We start from the raw sequence: 19,072 nt of genomic DNA on the forward strand, positions 1-19,072 counted from the left end.
GGTCTTGGGATCCATATACGTGAGTGTATGCCGAGGAAAAAACAGAAAAGCATCCAATAGTGTATTATGTATAACACTGCATACGCAACAAATGGAGATATACTTACACTTAAACAAGTGTCTAGATGCCTGTAATGTCTGGTGATGATCCGGTTGTATCCGTATGTTTTTCTATTTGATGGATCCAACGATCAAATATCAATGTGTGTGTGGTGTATCAAAACAACCACTATCCACATAGAAAATATATTAAAAAAGAAATATTTATTTTCAATTAACAACCAGCTTGATCCATATTGGGTACAGCTGTAAAAGTATTTAAAAGTTTTAAAAGTACTGGTACAGATAAAAAATATAGTAAAAAAGTTAACTCAACGCGTTTCACCATATAGGCTTCATCAGGAGTATTGTCTTCTTTCTAATGGAGGTCTTTTTAAATGTTTTGGCGCCATCTGCTTGCCGTCCGTGTTATGGCGTCTGACGTCAGCTAGATAATTGCTTCCGGATTCCAATCATTCATTCGTGTGCCGGGGTCACTGCCTTCAATGAAGCTTGATCCACGGTCAATGGAGCTTGGTTGCCAATCGGAGGATTCGTTGGACCGGAGGATGAAAGGTAAGTGTAAGAGCAGTGTTTGTATCTTCATGCAGTTGTATCTTGATTGTAATTGTGTTTTTATATTCTAGGTGCCCGTGCAGGAAGAATATCCCGATCGGTGTTGATACCGATATATCTACTGCCAGCACAGCAGCTGTTGCCGCGCAGATCGCAAGGGAGCGATATCGGAGGTCTTTAACAGACCTCCGGCTCCCTTGAGTGATTTTAAGCCGGGTCCAAGGGTTGCGAGCCTGCGAGCCTGCTCCTCCAGCGGCCAGCAAGTTGGCACCCCCCTAATGAGCGGCACCCGGTGCAGACCGCCCCCCCCCGCCACCCGCTAGGTACGCTACTGAATACAAAGTAATGCACCTGGGGCATAAAAAACCCAAGGACAAAGTATAGAATATTTGATACTGTCCTAACCTCAACGTGTGATGAAAGGGATTTCTGAGGATTTAAAGGTAGGCAGACAATGCAGTAGAGCAGCAGGTAGGCCCGGACTGGCCATCGGGCACACCGGGCATTTGCCCGGTGGGCCGGGCCGCGGCCGGGCCAGATTGACTTAGGGGCTAATGGAGCTGCAGCTCCAGGCCCCTACCTTAAAATAGGCCCAGTCAGGACCGGACTGACTGGGCCTATGCGGCCGTCCTTAATGCAGGGCAAAAGGGGCACCTGCCCCTTAAGCCCGCAGCAACTGCGACCGGGCCCGCAACTCTAGCAGCTACTTACCTTCTAGATGCGAGTGAGCAGCGTCTCTTCTACCGCCAGGGGGACGCAGGAATCCAACGGAACGTCACATGACCCTGCTGCGCGTCTGCTTCCTCTGTGCAGATCTGCGGAAGTCTGCGGGCGGTGCGTACATCATTAGTTCAGGTAAGGGGGTGAGGGAGGCTGTATGGAGTATGTGAGATTGAATGAAAGAATGAATTAATGAGTATGTGAAGGAGTGAGTGAATGAATGTTTGTGAATGAGTATATGTAAATGAGTATCTGAATGAGGGAATTAATGAGTATCTCAATGAGGGAATTAATGAGTATCAATGTATGAATGAATATCTGAATGAGTGAATGATTATCTGTGAATTAGTGAATAAATATTTGTGAAAAAGTGAATGAATATGTGTGTGATAGCATGGATGTGTAAGGGGGGCAAAGATGCAACAGGCAGGCTGTTTTGGTGGCAAAGATGCCACAGGCAGGCTGTTTTGGTGGCAAAGTTGCCACAGGCAAGCTGTTTTGGGGGCAAAGATGCCACAGGCAGGCTGAGTGAAACCGTCCGTGGAAACCCTCCGGATGCGGGTGTCAGTGTGGCAAAGCCTGTCCAGGTGTTTGTGATTGGGTGTCAGTGTGGCAGAGCCTGTCCTGTTGTGTGTGTGTTTGGGTGTCGGTGTGGCAGAGCCTGTCCTGGTGTGTGTGTGTGGGTGTCAGTGTAGCAGAGCCTGTCCTGGTGTGTGTTTGTGTATAAGTGTTGGTGTGACAGAGCCTGTCCTGGTGTGTGTGTTTGGGTGTCAGTGTGCCTGTCCAGGTGTGTGTGTCTGGGTGTCAGTGTGGCAGAGGATGTCCTGATGTGTGTGTCTGGGTGTCAGTGTGGCAGAGCCTGTCCTGGGGCGTGTGTTTGGGTGTTGGTGTGGCAGAGCCTGTCCTGGTGTGTTTGAACACAGAAAAGAACCCCAGCACTCCAATCAGCTTCCAATGCTTAGGTTACTTTATTCAAAGAACGCAAAACAAAAAAGCAACGTTTCGGCCAAACGTTGCTATTTTTGTTATGCTTTCTGTTTTTGTTTTGCCCTTTTTAGCTGCTAGCTCCCAGCTTCCTGGGAGTCGAGTGCTGAACCATTTCTTATTTTTTTAACTGTCCTGGTGTTTTGTGTGTTTGGATGTCGGTGTGGCAGAGCCTGTCCTGGTGTGTGTGTGTTTTGATGTCGGTGTGGCAGAGCCTGTCCTGGTGTGTGTTTGGGTGTCGGTGTGGCAGAGCCTGTCCTGGTGTGTGTGTCTGGGTGTCGGTGTGGAAAAGCCTGTCCTGGTGTGTGTGTTTGCTTATCTGTTTCCTTAATTTACAGTAGGAACTATTTCATTTTTACTTATGCAAAGATAAAATGCCCTTCTAAATTTGTAGTGACTTCAGGGGACAAAACATTCAAGGCCCTGAAATCATTTAGTGGAAAAGATAAGGTATTGTGTTATTTACTCTATAATATTTTTTTAAAGGATTAGTTGTACTAAATTGTGGCTTCAGGCTTCCCATGTTGAATGACCAAGTATTATGTATATGTATGTACATATATGTTTTTTCATAAAAATGGCCGGGCCTATTTTTTGTCCCAGTCCGGGCCTGGCAGCAGGTAATGCTAGCAGAATGCTTGGTTGTATAGCGAGAGGTATTAGCAGTAGAAAGAGGGAAGAGCTCATGTCGTTGTACAGATCACTGGTGAGACCTCACTTGGAGTATTGTGTACAGTACTGGAGACCGTATCTCCAGAAGGATATAGAAATGTTGGAGACATTTAAATACTTAAAGGGAATCAACAAGGTAAAGGAAGAGAGTTTATTTAAAAGGAGAAATACTACCACAACAAGAGGACACAAGCATAAACTAGAGGGGCAAAGGTTTAATGGTAACATCAGAAAATATTACTTTACGGAAAGGGTAGTGGACGCATGGAATAGCCATCCAGCAGAAGTGGTAGATGTTAATACAGTAAAGTCATTTAAGCAAGCATGGGATAGGCATAAGGCCAAGCTAGATATAGAATAAGGGCAAGTACTAAAGGAAAGTACTCAGAGGTTGGGCAGACTGGATGGGCCTACTGGTTCTTATCTGCCGTCACTTTCTATGTTTCTATGTTAAACTGCCAGACGCTAACCAGGTAAGAAGATAATTAGCATCCACAGGAACCTGAAAGCCACTTCCTGGGAACCTGGGAGAAATATGGGTGGTATTTTTTATTTCATTTTTAATTAATTCATTTTTGTTTAATTCGTAAAATAATGGACCACTATGGGGTGAGATTCTGGACCATAAGTTGACACCGAATATGATATGGTGCCCTGACAGCTACATGTATAAGACAAACAGGCCCTCTCAATGACATTTGGTGAGAGTTTTGTGTTAATGTGTGGAGTAATAGAAACATAGAATTTGAAGGCAGATAAGAACCATGACTGTTGTAGCTTCGATTCTCCGGGCTAGGCTTAACTCCCCATTAAAAACCCCCCAATAATGACACCGCACACCATAAATATGGATGAGAAAAGGCCACAGCCAATTTTATTTATTAGAGTCATTGTCACGCCAAAACCTGAAACAATAAACATAGGTGCGTTAACAAGGACAATGACTCAAAACACCAACATGTAAATATATACAATAAAACACCCAAGCTTGCCAAGCAATCCAGGTACCATAACCAAATGCCACTTAAGGAAGGGACATACCGAGATGCCCCCACCCTGACCTTAGGTTCCAGCACTGACAGCCAAGAACCTCCCACCAGATGTTACCAACCATTCACTTACCACCACATTAACCCCCTGGATACCTGGCAAGCTGCCGCCCCACAGACTGTGACAAACGACACAAACCTTCAAACAAAACAAAAAGGGAGGGAGGGTGGGACACGCAACCAGGTAAGCTAACCACAAAAAATGGTTCCTGAGCCCAGGAAAGCAGCCACTTATATAATCTACCCCCAACTCCACCCCCGAAATTCCCGCCAAAAAGCCTACCCCTCCTCAGCACAACAGTCAAGGCCCACTATAGCCCATGCTGGCCCCCCCGTGGGCATCATTCAGCCATTCAGGTCTCTAGAGGGCCTATTCAATGAAATGCATACTTTTTTTCTAGTGGCTACTGCTTGTCTCCTGGTAAGCAACATTGCCAGGACTACTGTGAATGTTCTTGGCAGGATTTACCAGTGGACCATACCAAGACTTTGGTACCACCCCAGTAGCGGTGTGGCCTGCTTGACAAGCTAACATGTCATCAAAGGCCTACAGCAAGCTTGGTCACATAGAAATACCGTGAAGAACATGGAAGAGGCCTGGATGCTCCTTTAACACAGCGAAACAGATGCCTGATCGGCAGTGGCGTCTCCAGGTTTCATATTTAGGGGGGGCACATGGGGGGCCAGGGACCAAAGTAGGGGGGCCAATTATAAAACGGTACATATACACTATATATATATATATATATATATATATATATATATATATATACACACACACACACACACGTTAGACGTGCATTTTTAACTACATAATATGCACTTATCTCTTTGAAGTAAAGACTGTGATTAAAATATGATTTCAAAATAACAGCTAAAGTGACAGTTATTTTTCATTCTTTAATATTAGCCCCTGCTGACAATATATATAAATATTAGACCCTGCTGCAGATATATAGAAATATTAGACCCTGCTGCAGATATATATTAATATTAACCCCTGCTGCAGATATATATTAATATTAGCCCCTGCTGCGGATACATACTTATATTATACCCTGCTGCCGATATACATAGAAATTATACCCTGCTGCCAACATATATTAATATTAGCCCCTACTGCCGATATATATTATTAGTCCCTGCAGCCAATATATATAAATATTAGCCCCTGCAGCCAATATTTATTGATAATAGGCCCTGCAGCCGATATATATAAACATTAGTCCCAGCTTCCGATATATATTAATATTAGCCCCTGCAGCCAATATATATTAATATTAGACCCTGCTGCCAATATATTTGCCACACTGACTGCAGATCAGGGGAAGACAGTGAGAGTCAGTGCAGTGTTCCCTCCTTCTGACTGCACCGTGACATTGAGAGGTCCTCTCCCCTGTAATCATCCCCAGAGTCCCTTTGTCCCCTCATTCACTAAACCATAGCGCTCTTTTACTTACACCCTGTAGTTCAGGTATAGATCAAATAAACAACACATGGAAACAGCACATGCAACTGAATGAGATTAAAAAAAACCTTGTATTTGCAGGTATACATAAATAATGTATGGAAACATAGCATTGCAGGTATAAACCAACAGAACACACAAACCCAGCATTGCAGGTATATATCAACTGGAAATCACATGTACACTCAGCACTGAAGGTATAGATCAAATAATCAACACATGGAAACAGCACTCCAGGTATTGATCAACTGAATAAGACATGCAAATCCTATATTTGCAGGTAAACATTAATAATGTATGGAAATATAGCCGATACAGATGAACAGAATGACACAAAACCCAGCTTTGCAGATATAAATCAATTGGAAATTACATATAAACTCTGCATTAAAGGTATAGATAAACCCCCCTAAATTACAGGCATAGATCACTGGTCACACACCCCAAAGCCAGCCCTGGTGTCCACACTGCCCATATAGAACCTGACCAGCACCTAAGTTACACATTATGTCAACTTTGTCCCCAAACAGCTGAACGTACGCCGTTTTTGTCCCATAAAGACCTCTCCCTCCCAATCTATCCTATCTACCCCCTCTCCCTCCCAATCTATCCTATCTACCCCCTCTCCCTCCCAATCTATCCTATCTACCACATCTCCCTCCCTATCTACCACATCTGCCTCTCTATCTACCACATCTGCCTCCCAATCTATCCTATATACCCCCCTCTCCCTCCCAATCTATCCTATGTACCCCCCTCTCCCTCCCAATCTATCCTATGTACCCCCCTCTCCCTCCCAATCTATCCTATCTACCCCCTCTCCCTCCCAATCAATCCTATCTACCCCCTCTCCCTCCCAATCAATCCTAACTATCCCCTCTCCCTCCCAATGTATCCCATCCACCCCCATCTCCCTCCCAATCTACCCCCTCTCCCTCCCAATCTATCCTTATCTACCCCTTCTCACTTCCTATCTACCTCTTCTCTCTAACCCCCTCCTAACTTTCTAACCCCCCCTTTGAAGTTCACTTACCTTGGGCTTGTCCAGCGGTGAGATCGCGAGGTCTCTGTATCCCTGGTTCTGCCGGCTTCACTGCTGGGCGCCGGATATGACGACATATACCGGCGCTCGGCTTGAAATGCCGGCACTGCGAACCAGGAAGAGGCCTCGCGGTCGCGGAGAAGAGTGAGAGGCGCCGAACGGTTGCTCAGAACTTATTCCTCAGCAACCGCTCGGCGCCTCTCACTCTCTCCTCCGGGTCCATTAAAAAAAAAAAAAAAGCCGGCGTTTCAATTGGGGGGGCACACCGGGGGGCACAGCATGATGTAGGGGGGGCCATGGCCCCCTCTGGCCCCCCCTGCCGACGCCACTGCTGATCGGCCGTGTAAGTCCTGTGCCCCATCTCCTCCGCAAGGTCTGACGTCAAAAGATCTAAAGTTTTGTAGTCTAGCATCCTTCATCAAGAGACATGATGGGGATCAGTCATGGAAAACATGCAGTGGCCCTTTGACACATTGTATTATAACACTTAGAAGAAAACCTTTTTTTTTTTTTAGAAAACAATTTCTTTTGTTGAAGGCATTTGATGCATTAGACACTCATTACAGAAGCTCTTTTCTCCAGCGCACGCTTAAAATCACCGCACTATCTTAGAAAGCCTTTACTTTGGTTTCACAAGAAATTCTAAACGCTGTTCCAGAATGTCCCCTAATTGCCCCTCGTGTTCTTTTCAACATCCAGAGATGCTTCCTTGACATTCACAGCAAGGTGAACGTGCTTCATCTCCATGGATACATCCAGCGTTGAGAACTTAGTCACTTTTAACATTTTTTCAAGGCAGTCAGACCTTGTTGTTTGTGATTTCGAACCCACAATGTAAGAAAGACACAGAGCCTGGACGTAAATCTGGATTTTCTAGCCCAACATAGTAAAGATAGAAACAAATAAATAAACACCAGAGATTCTTAAAAAACATGGAGGACACTTTTCATGTTTTAATGCTAGTTTTCACCAGTAAGAATTGGAGGAAATTGTACAATAACCCACTTGCTTGATAACGCTCAGCAGGGCTGGACTGGGAATGACAAGATGCCTCTGGCACTTTAAGGCTGGTGGCTGGCAAATAACACGACTGCTGGCCACAGCTGGATATGAGAAGCTGCATGTTCATACCTGGGAACCTCCTGTCAGGAACCGGGTCCATACAGACGACTGTAAAGACCCAGAGCGCCCAAAGATTGTGTGCAGGAGTTACGGTGCAGGAGTGGAGTTGGACAGGACCTGGTGCAGGGCGACAGCACTCTCCCGGTGGGCATCTAGGGTTGTGCAGCCATGTACCAGCACCCTGACATAGCAGCGGATGATGACAGAACAGAGCAGAACTTGGAGATATCCTGCAGGCACCCTGGAGCAGGCATGAGACATAGCACTGGAATCATGTGCAGGATGCTGCAGGCTGGAAGTAGGGAAGCTAAGCAGAGTATATAGCAGAAACATAAGCAAGGGACAGGGAGACCAAGCAAGAAACATAACAGACAAGAAACAATACAGGAACAAGACAAGGAATACTCAAGATCCGACATGAACAGGACAGGACACCCCTCTACTGGGGTAACAAGACAGGACACCCCTCTACCGGGGTAACAAGACAGGACACCCCTCTATCGCGGTCCCAAGACAGGACACCCCCTACCAGGATTAAAAGACAGGACGCCCCTTGAAGGTCAATGATGTTGGCAGGCAGGGCCGACATCATCAGTGGGTGGGGCTAACTGTCTTAATGGGTGGGGGCGCTGTATCAGTGGGCGGAGTCTGTGAAGTCTCTGGGTGAAACCATGTAGTGAGTGGCCAGAAATATCTGGCCGGTTGCCGGACAGTGCCGCATGATCTGCTGCTGGAGTGAAGGGCTGTCAACCAGCGTTAGCCTGGTCTGCCAGATGGCCAGTCTGCAAATGACGCTCAAAATAGCTTAGGTGGTGTTGCTCTGTAAGTAGCTTAAATATACATATTTTGCACCTTAGATTTTTTATGAAATGTGACCTTCCTGACAAATCTTTTTCATCCTTTTTGTCCAACTTCAAATATTAGAATAAAAGCATTTAATAAAGTACATGAGGGAAGTTTATTTCAAAGGAGGAGAAATGTTAGAACTAGAGGTCATAGTCTAAAATGATAAGGTCAGAGGCTTTGATGTAATGTAAGGAAGTTTTACCAAGAGGGTGGTAGATAAGTCAAACAGCCTCCCAGCAGAAGCAATAGAGGTCAATACAGGAGGACATTTTACAATGCATGGGGTGGCCATAAAGCTATCCTGAACCTAAGAGGAGACCAAGGAATGATTAAGGTTTGAGTCTCTACATCAGGAGAAATGGGCAGACCGAATGATTCTTATCTGACGTCAAATTATATGTTTCTATGGCTTGCGTTTCTACTTTAAAAGCTTTAAAATGCCAAAAGTGATCTTTGGTGAAAGTTATTGCTATCTAGAACAGAGCAATGTTGAATGGATTTCTGGATTTACTTGATAAATGTAATTTTATCAATAATCACTAATATTGAATAAGTACTCCTACGCATTCTATATGAGTCAGAGGGAGCTTCATAGATAATCAGGTATTTCATCGTGATTAAAAGAAACCAACTCACTAATTAATTTACAGTATAACACACTGACTGTAATTGCATTTAATATAATATATGCCATCGTCGATTGCGCAATAAATTATTCTATTCATTAAGCTTCACTAATTTATGATCTCGTCATTCCTTTCACGATATGTTTTATTTTTTTATCTTGATTGTCGTCAAACCGGAAAATAAATGATATCCTTCACACATAATTAGGGGTTAATACGGTTACAAAAAGTTGAGGTAAAAATAACCACTATATTCTTTTTTTTTGACGAATATCATAAAAATATGGCTTCGGGGCATTAGTCATTTCTTCTCTCTCGCTGACTTCAGCTGAGTTTGACCAATTCCTATTTTCTCGAAGCTCATAACATTACTGGTGAAGCAATGGGAGTTCATAGATGATGTTTGATTGATGTTTACGCAGTACTTTAACCATTTTATGATCATAAAACAAAGTGCTTTATTTCACGGTGAGGAAAAATAACAACTGCTTCTACCGTGATATGCTTAAGGAAAAATATAATTTTTTTGGCTGTTTTTGGTATTTAAGTGGAACAAAATTCTAATAAATGGCAACAGTACTCATCAAAAAATAATACAATCCCTGCGGATGCAATGTAATGACCTATATTAATGGGCTTTAACCTAACCTTGTGGTCTGTAAAGGGCAGATTCTTAAAGTGGTCTGTGAGGTCAGGGGTCATTCTTTTTGTTGCGCAAATAGCACCCTAAGCCCCCAATAGATAAGAATCGTCATAAAACCACAGAATGGGATTTATTCATTAGTGGTGAGTTGTGGTCGATTAAGTTGCATTACAATTGTGTAGGGCTAACTTGGACCTTCATGCAGAAGTAACCCACTTAGCTTGGTCCTTCATAATACTTAGTGAAGTCAGTGAGATGAAATGTTTCTTCTCATCGTAGCTTATCTATAACTCAGGGTTTAGTGAATAACCCTCTATGAGAGGCAACCTGAATTGGCTATGTGTACGTTGGGTGGCAGGGGCAAACTGGCAGTCAAGTGTACAAGATCAGCCAAATAGGCCAGTAAGACAATGGCCCTAACCAGGGGCGTATGTACAAACCACAGGGCCCTGAGAATGAAATTCGCCCTGGGGCCCCCCATCTTCACCAAGCAACATGTCCCATGTTGTCACCTCTGCCCCCAAACAGCTTGTGAATGCCACCTTTGCCCACACCATTTCATCAGTGCCATAATAAATCCCAAACAGTCCCAGCTTGTCAGTGCCCCCAAACAGATTATCTGTGCCATTTTTGCCCCTTACCTCTCCTGCAGCACATAATGTAAGACTGCGTCCCTGCTTGCCAGTGCCACTTCAAAATATTTTAGAAAAGGACCTTCCAACCCGAACCAGTGGACAGGGACGGGCCCTGTCGCAGTTGAGACCCCTCTAATTACTCTGCTAACGTGTACCACCTTGTGCTGTCCAGTGCACAAACCCAGTAAAACGAGCGTGGAAAGGACGTAGTCAGGGTGTAAATAATACAAGGGCTTGTTGCTTTGTTATATTTGGATATAAATTGCTTTAACAAGTGACCCAAAATCTATAATTCAGAACAGCATGGTGCGATATCCCCCCCTGCCAACCTTCATGGTGGTCTGGTCCATCATAGGGGTCTATGACACAATTGGTAACGTTATTACCCAACTGCCCCTCTAACACCATAAAGTAGTGGGATTCTAAAGCAAAGTTTGAAAAGTAGTCTTGTCACCATAACAAACAATGGAATCTACCTGCTGATTGGACTATTCCTGTGGTTGTCGTGGTGATAAAACCACTTTTCAAACTCTGAACAAAAACCACACTTTGTACATCGTTTAATCCATAATCCCCAACATGCACGTGGTCCCTTCTAGTCCCTCCACCCGTAACCTCTTTTAAAATATGCAAAATAAGCAGCCATGGATGAAAAAGAGACGAGGTGCATCACGGGAGAGCGCTTAGTGCATCAGAGAAAAGTCTCAGAGCCAAGTAAGGGGAATTTATTATTAAAACCGTCTTAGAAACTGCTGAATCTTTTTACGAAAGAAAACGTTAACACGGCATATAGTCCGTTTTTTATGTTCTATTGATCCTTGGAACGTTATTTTTAGGTGATGGTTTTACTTTAAAAGATCAATTCTCAATATTCTTTACTGAATCCTTATCTTGTATTGTTCCCTACAAGTTGCACAATTTATTATGTTACTTTATAGATATATATAGAATGTGGCACCTTCCACATATATAACCGGGGGGCACCGATGCTGCATGGGAAGATGTGGAATATCTTGACCCCAACAACCATCCCATGTACACTATGCGTACCCGGGATCTCTCCGGCTTTGGCCCAGAGAACTCCAGGAAAAGCGCTGATTCTCCGGTTTTCGGGGTCCGCCATCGTTAAAATGGAGCCCTCCCTCTTCCGGGGGACTAATAGTTTTGTGGGCGTGAATTATGAAATTGTGGGCGTGCCTAGACGCTAAAGTCATATGAAAGTGGTAGTAGAAATGGGCGGAGAGTGGAAATGGGCGGGGAGTGGGGCACACCTAGACGCCACTCCCACAACCCAAAGATTTCACGCTGAGACTCGGAGAACCAGAGAGGCGGCACTTCACCCGGAGCTCCTAGGTATGGGTCCCACCGAAAATAAGCCACTGGCTCCAACCTTCATAAGGTAGTTGCCCTTATGAACAGGCTAGAAATACCCCACAAAAAAATATTTCCTCCCTGCACCCAACACAACAGAATTCCTTATTTTCCTTATTATTTCCTTATTTCTTCAGCTTCTTGGTACAGCAGTTACACACACGTCACATCAGCAAAATGAACTCTCTCATCTCCGTCCCGGTTCTAAAGAAATAATGGATTTATTTAGTAGCCGGCGAGTTTACTAGTCAGGAGGCAGCCACGCAGAACAACAAACAGCTTTTGTCACAGGACCCAAAACCAGGCTTCCTTCGCTGAGCCCTAAAAAAAAAGCAACTGGGCATAAATACCACGAGGCAATCTCTGACGGGAGGATAAATGACTCGATGATAAATTCTGTTTTCCGGGGTGAAATGCGTTGGGGTAGGGGCTTCGCCAGGGAGCAGTTTTTAACACTCGTGTTGACGGAGGTTAATTTTTAAAAGCAAAGCAGGAACTTAGTGATGGTTCTCAGTTTACCCCAAGGGTTTAAGGTGTTCTTAGATCTTAGATACCAATACTTTATTTGGCTCATTTAAAAGGAAGCAATGTATGTCTCGTATCTTGCCCTTCCTTATAGACCAAATACATATAGAAACTGTATTTAGACTAGATGGGTTAATGCATGGATGTAACACCGGGGATTTTTGACCCATACACGTGGAAGCAGTAGTCTATCATAGCTGGGGTGACCGAGTATGGCTGATCATATCAATAGCTTATTCCTTGTCGCAGCAAAAAAAAATGTTTAAATGGCTTGGGCTGTATTTTTTTTTGTTTGCAGGGCTCTGGATCAGCAGATTTATATAGAAGATAAATTGCACTTAGGTTACCAGAATCATTATTCGGTGGACACAGATACTCATCACCGTTATACACTCCAGCGACATCATAATCTGCATTATAGAGAATATTGATTTCATGTATCAGGATTTTCTGTATCATTATACAATGCGGCAGGTATACCATCAGCGTGCAGACATATCGAGCACTATTACAGGGGTTTACTAATTTCATAATGTAAAAAAAGGTACTCTACACCATTTTACCCAGCGCTACTATACTGTGAACTGTATGTGTGATATATAGAGATACTCTACACCATTATACGGCGCTGCACCAGTCCATATGATGGAATTAGTAACATATGTTATACCCGCTACCTTTATACGGTGCAGCTTGTTTCAAATCACTGTATAGGTAGCGGTGTTCTAGACTTTCTCGGGAGGGAGTGGGTGGGATACCATACTAAGGAACGGGAGCAGAACAGACTCCGACGCTGTAAATATTTCAAGCAGTTTTGACTTGTACTTGTGAATAATTGAGATTTGGGGGTTTGGGGGCCCAACCATGCTGCGTCCTGAGAGCCCCGACATACGTGTTGTGAGTTGTGTAACGTTCTGTGTCGTGCTGGAGATTGAGGGGTTAGAAGGAGAGAGGGAGGGCTGGGGATCCGAGAGTCTCTCTGGTGCGGCTAATTGGGAGGACTTCAAACTTCCCATCTGTTGTGGAATAAAACTCCTAATAAAAAGCTAAAACGGCCATTCTCACTGCAAACTGATCTGATTATTTGCATAACAGAATGTTTTAAAGCAGCTGAATATTAGCCAACAAAATTTGTTTATTGAAACAAAATGCCCCTTCCGAACCTGGGCCGCAACACTCCAGGCCGCAAGGGCCCTTTCTAAACTATTTTGAACCTGCATGGGGAGACAGGAGCGGGGGTCATGTGACATCACATGACCCCGCGGTGAAGCCAAGCATGAGTGTGTGTTATTTGTGTAAGCGTGTTTACATATGTGCCAGAGTATATGTTGGAAGGGGGGGGGACAAGGGGCAAAAAAGGCACAGACAAGTGGTTTGGGGGCAATGATGGCACATACAAGCTGTTGGGGGGGGGCAACTTTTGCACCAGAGCCCTGTGGTTTCTCCCAGTCATATTTACATTGATATTGGTATTACATGCATATTGACGGGAAGACTTAAAGGGGATCTGCTGCTGTCATGTATCATGAGCATAATGTTTGGCAGTCAGTGTAATTGTTTGAAAATTTTTTATTTTAAATGTTTACTTTAAGCAAACGGAGATCAGTGTCTAAGAGAATTCTCTCTAAAGGAAATCATGTTGAAGACGAGGGGCAGAAGTTAAAATCCACTTGAAGCATCTGCTTAAAATCGGTCACTTATGTGCGTTCTTAAAATGATCCCAGACTCTACCAATAATTGTAAAAATAAAGTAAATTTAAAGCAGTATTAGTGTCATAATGTCAGATGATTGACAGCTTTCTGGACTGGCCTGTCTCCTTTTGCTGGGTTCAGTTTTCCTTGATCAGCATTAAATCCATTAAATAAGAATAACACATAAATAATAATACAAGAGTCCACTCAACCTCCCCTGTGGGCCACTCAGCAGAATGGAATGAGAGCGCTCGGCACTGCGACATCAGATGATTGATAGGTAGAACAGGCCATTAATCCAAAGATCAGCTCTTCGGAAATCAATTAGGAGCAGAGTGATGTGGAGCGGATGGGGAAACGAAAGAGAGAAAGATGGAAACCCTGTAGGTGATGGTTACCCACAGGACCGGTCTTAGTGCCAGGCAGGTGCCTGGCGCTCTACAATGGGTATGCCACACGAACAAGAGATCTATTCTTACACTGGCATTCTACATTTAATTTATTCGGGGCAATAGGTAAAGTAAGGGGTTAATGATCAAGTTTGCCCCATATCTCCTGTATCAGACACATAATAGTGCTACGCTCTGCTGGTCTCTGGATCGGGGGTGCCATGAGGCTATAAGACTCGATCATTTAAGCATAATAAGTATCTAGTGTGTGTTTCTAATGCGACAAAACCAAATGTTTTTTAATTACATAAACTTTTTCTTCTTTGTAAACGTTCCAGTGCTGTTTGCGCAGGTTTTATCAGTGATCCTATCCTAGATATCCTGATCTAGTTTTGTTTGTGTTAAAAAACAAACAAAACCCAATTATAAATATATATATATATATATATGACAGGCAGTGTCTCACTACAGCAAAACTATACAAGTTGTCCCTCAAATGCTTATATATTTATATATACGTCGTTAAAAGTATTTTTAAAAGTGTGCACCATTTGCTAAGCGGCTCTAAAAGGGATTAATGGCTCATAATTTGCTGATATCTAGCAGTGGATGGGTTAATTGGCCGGTGCTCTGCAGGTAACTGGCAGTAGGTACACTCGGCCATCCTCTAGGAGTGTAAGGGTTAATAGACTGATGCTCTGCAGATAACTGGCAGCAGATACACTCGGCCGTCCTCTAGGAGTGTAGGGGTTAATCGGCCAATGCTCTGCAGATAACTGGCAGTAGTAGATATGCTCAGCCATCCTCTAGCAGTGGATGGGTTAATGGGCCGATGCCCTGCAGATAACTGGCAGTAGATACACTCGGCCATCCTCTAGGAGTGTAGGGGTTAATAGACCGATGCTCTGCAGATAACTGGCAGTAGATACACACGGCCGTCCTCTAGGAGTGTAGGGGTTAATAGACCGGTGCTCTGCAGATAACTGGCAGTAGATACACTCGGCCGTCCTCTAGGAGTGTAGGGGTTAATAGACCGGTGCTCTGCAGATAACTGGCAGTAGATACACTCGGCCGTCCTCTAGGAGTGTAGGGGTTAATAGACCGGTGCTCTGCAGATAACTGGCAGTAGATACACTCGGCCGTCCTCTAGGAGTGTAGGGGTTAATAGACCGGTGCTCTGCAGATAACTGGCAGTAGATACACTCGGCCGTCCTCTAGGAGTGTAGGGGTTAATAGACCGGTGCTCTGCAGATAACTGGCAGTAGATACACTCGGCCGTCCTCTAGGAGTGTAGGGGTTAATAGACCGATGCTCTGCAGATAACTGGCAGTAGATACACTCGGCCGTCCTCTAGGAGTGTAGGGGTTAATAGACCGATGCTCTGCAGATAACTGGCAGTAGATACACTCGGCCGTCCTCTAGGAGTGTAGGGGTTAATAGACCGATGCTCTGCAGATAACTGGCAGTAGATACACTCGGCCGTCCTCTAGGAGTGTAGGGGTTAATAGACCGATGCTCTGCAGATAACTGGCAGTAGATACACTCGGCCGTCCTCTAGGAGTGTAGGGGTTAATAGACCGATGCTCTGCAGATAACTGGCAGTAGATACACTCGGCCGTCCTCTAGGAGTGTAGGGGTTAATAGACCGATGCTCTGCAGATAACTGGCAGTAGATACACTCGGCCGTCCTCTAGGAGTGTAGGGGTTAATAGACCGATGCTCTGCAGATAACTGGCAGTAGATACACTCGGCCGTCCTCTAGGAGTGTAGGGGTTAATAGACCGATGCTCTGCAGATAACTGGCAGTAGATACACTCGGCCGTCCTCTAGGAGTGTAGGGGTTAATAGACCGATGCTCTGCAGATAACTGGCAGTAGATACACTCGGCCGTCCTCTAGGAGTGTAGGGGTTAATAGACCGATGCACTGCAGATAACTGGCAGTAGATACACTCGGCCGTCCTCTAGGAGTGTAGGGGTTAATAGACCGATGCTCTGCAGATAACTGGCAGTAGATACACTCGGCCGTCCTCTAGGAGTGTAGGGGTTAATAGACCGATGCTCTGCAGATAACTGGCAGTAGATACACTCGGCCGTCCTCTAGGAGTGTAGGGGTTAATAGACCGATGCTCTGCAGATAACTGGCAGTAGATACACTCGGCCGTCCTCTAGGAGTGTAGGGGTTAATAGACCGATGCTCTGCAGATAACTGGCAGTAGATACACTCGGCCGTCCTCTAGGAGTGTAGGGGTTAATAGACCGATGCTCTGCAGATAACTGGCAGTAGATACACTCGGCCGTCCTCTAGGAGTGTAGGGGTTAATAGACCGATGCTCTGCAGATAACTGGCAGTAGATACACTCGGCCGTCCTCTAGGAGTGTAGGGGTTAATAGACCGATGCTCTGCAGATAACTGGCAGTAGATACACTCGGCCGTCCTCTAGGAGTGTAGGGGTTAATAGACCGATGCGCTGCAGATAACTGGCAGTAGATACACTCGGCCGTCCTCTAGGAGTGTAGGGGTTAATAGACCGATGCTCTGCAGATAACTGGCAGTAGATACACTCGGCCGTCCTCTAGGAGTGTAGGGGTTAATAGACCGATGCTCTGCAGATAACTGGCAGTAGATACACTCGGCCGTCCTCTAGGAGTGTAGGGGTTAATAGACCGATGCTCTGCAGATAACTGGCAGTAGATACACTCGGCCGTCCTCTAGGAGTGTAGGGGTTAATAGACTGATGCTCTGCAGATAACTGGCAGTAGATACACTCGGCCGTCCTCTAGGAGTGTAGAGGTTAATGGACTGGTGCTCTGCAGAACTGGCAGTAGATACACTCGGCCGTCCTCTAGGAGTGTAGGGGTTAATAGACCGATGCTCTGCAGATAACTGGCAGTAGATACACTCGGCCGTCCTCTAGGAGTGTAGAGGTTAATGGATTGGTGCTCTGCAGAACTGGCAGTAGATATGCTCGGCCATCCTCTAGGAGTGTAGGGGTTAATGGACCGATGCTCTGTAGATGGCAGTGGACGCATTTAACATTGATACACTCTGCAGGTCTCTGTCCTGTGGTTTATTTCTTGATGACACTCGGCCCCTGGGGACACGGGGTAATTTCCAGATTAGGATCCTGTCAGCGCTCTGCAGAGCTCTGCATCCAGTTTATTGTATTTTCTGATTGTGAGATACATGCAATTACATGTATAAAACAGAGCCTTGATATGCAGTAATATATATATATAGTTAATTTAGCATCTCATATGCAAGAAAATCTATTCACATACTGGTAGGAAAACTGCACTGGAATTTTAACTTCTGCCAGGTATTTTCTAAATTTTTTTTGGAAATATAATTAAACAAACAATGGTAATTTCTGAAAGATACCGTATTTTTCGCTCTATAAGACGCACCTGCTGATAAGACGCACCTAGATTTTAGAGGAGAAAAAAAAGGAAAAAATATTTTGAGCTAAAAAATGGGCTATAAAAAAAGGACATCATCCTCCCGTCATGCCTGCACAGAAAAAAGCTGGTCAGACATGATGGGAAGTGTAGTTGGACTACAAGCGCCGTACTGCGCATGCGCCGGCGCCATACGTGACACGGCGCTTGCGTCAAATCCCCCCGTCCTCTCCATCCAGTCCGCCCTTAGCCGTCGCAACGGACCAGAGAAGAGGAGAGGCGGCGACAGAGGCGGCGGTCTCCAGATGAAGACCTCCCCTGGACGGCGAAGCGAGACAGAGACTGTCCGGGACACTTTTGGTGAGTACCGTATTGGCTCGGATATAGGCCGCCCCCGTATATAGGCCGCACCCTAAAAGTTTGGTGCTTTTTTAAAGAAAAAGTTTTTTTCTTTAAAAAAGCACCAAAAAACATACTGCCACTCTGCCCCCCCCCGCCCCCCGAGATATGCTACCACTGTCCTCCCTCCCCGAGATACGCTGCCACTGTCCTCCCTCCCCGAGATACGCTGCCACTGTCCTCCCTCCCCGAGATACGCTGCCACTGTCCTCCCTCCCCGAGATACGCTGCCACTGTCCTCCCTCCCCGAGATATGCTGCCACTGTCCTCCCTCCCCGAGATACGCTGCCACTGTCCCCCTCTGCCCCCCCCTCCCCAACTTACCGGAGCAGACTCCCGGGTGTCTTGCGGGGCCGGCGGGGGACATCTACGCAATACAACTTCCGGTGCGGCACATCCGGCACCGGAAGTTGTATTGCGTAGACGTCCCCCGCCGACCCCGCAAGACACCCGGGAGTCTGCTCCGGTAAGTCCGCGGGGGGTGCAGAGGTAAAACGCATCCGCACGATGCGCTTAGACAACCTCCCGTGCCGGCACCCCCCCCCCGTGGGAAGTGCTGGCAGGGGAGGCTGTCTGAGCGTATCGGGGAGTAGGATGCAGGTCCCCTGCACCGCTGCGGGGGATCTGTATCCTAACCCCGCTGCCTGCCCGGCGCCCGGGACTGCATGTCCCGGGCGTCGGGCGCTAGACCCCGAATATAGGCCGCACCCCCACTTTAAAGTCTTAAAGTGGGGGAAAAAAGTGCGGCCTATATTCGAGCCAATACGGTATATCGTTGCCCCCCCCCCTCCCTGCCTGCATCTTCGCTCCATAAGACGCGGCTGATTTTTCATCCTACTTTGGGAGGAAAAAAACTGCGTCTTATGGAGCGAAAAAT

At 45.6% G+C, this 19,072-nt stretch overlaps 1 protein-coding gene across 1 annotated transcript in view; it reads left to right on the forward strand.

Annotated features, from left to right (window-relative positions):
* Nucleotides 1-566: 566 nt before the first annotated feature.
* LOC149277597 (GDNF family receptor alpha-2-like) overlaps nucleotides 567-19,072 on the forward strand; it is a 48,866-nt gene continuing 30,360 nt past the window's right edge. Inside the window, exons 1-2 of the mRNA XM_089502727.1 lie at nucleotides 567-615; nucleotides 1,429-1,470. Coding sequence (XP_089358853.1) covers nucleotides 567-615; nucleotides 1,429-1,470 — 91 coding nt within the window. The remainder of the gene's footprint in view (nucleotides 616-1,428; nucleotides 1,471-19,072) is intronic.

This window comes from Sceloporus occidentalis, unplaced genomic scaffold, assembly GCF_023333645.1.
Source record: "Sceloporus occidentalis isolate IW3139 unplaced genomic scaffold, rSceOcc1.0.p SCAF_209, whole genome shotgun sequence".
NCBI lineage: Eukaryota > Metazoa > Chordata > Lepidosauria > Squamata > Phrynosomatidae > Sceloporus > Sceloporus occidentalis.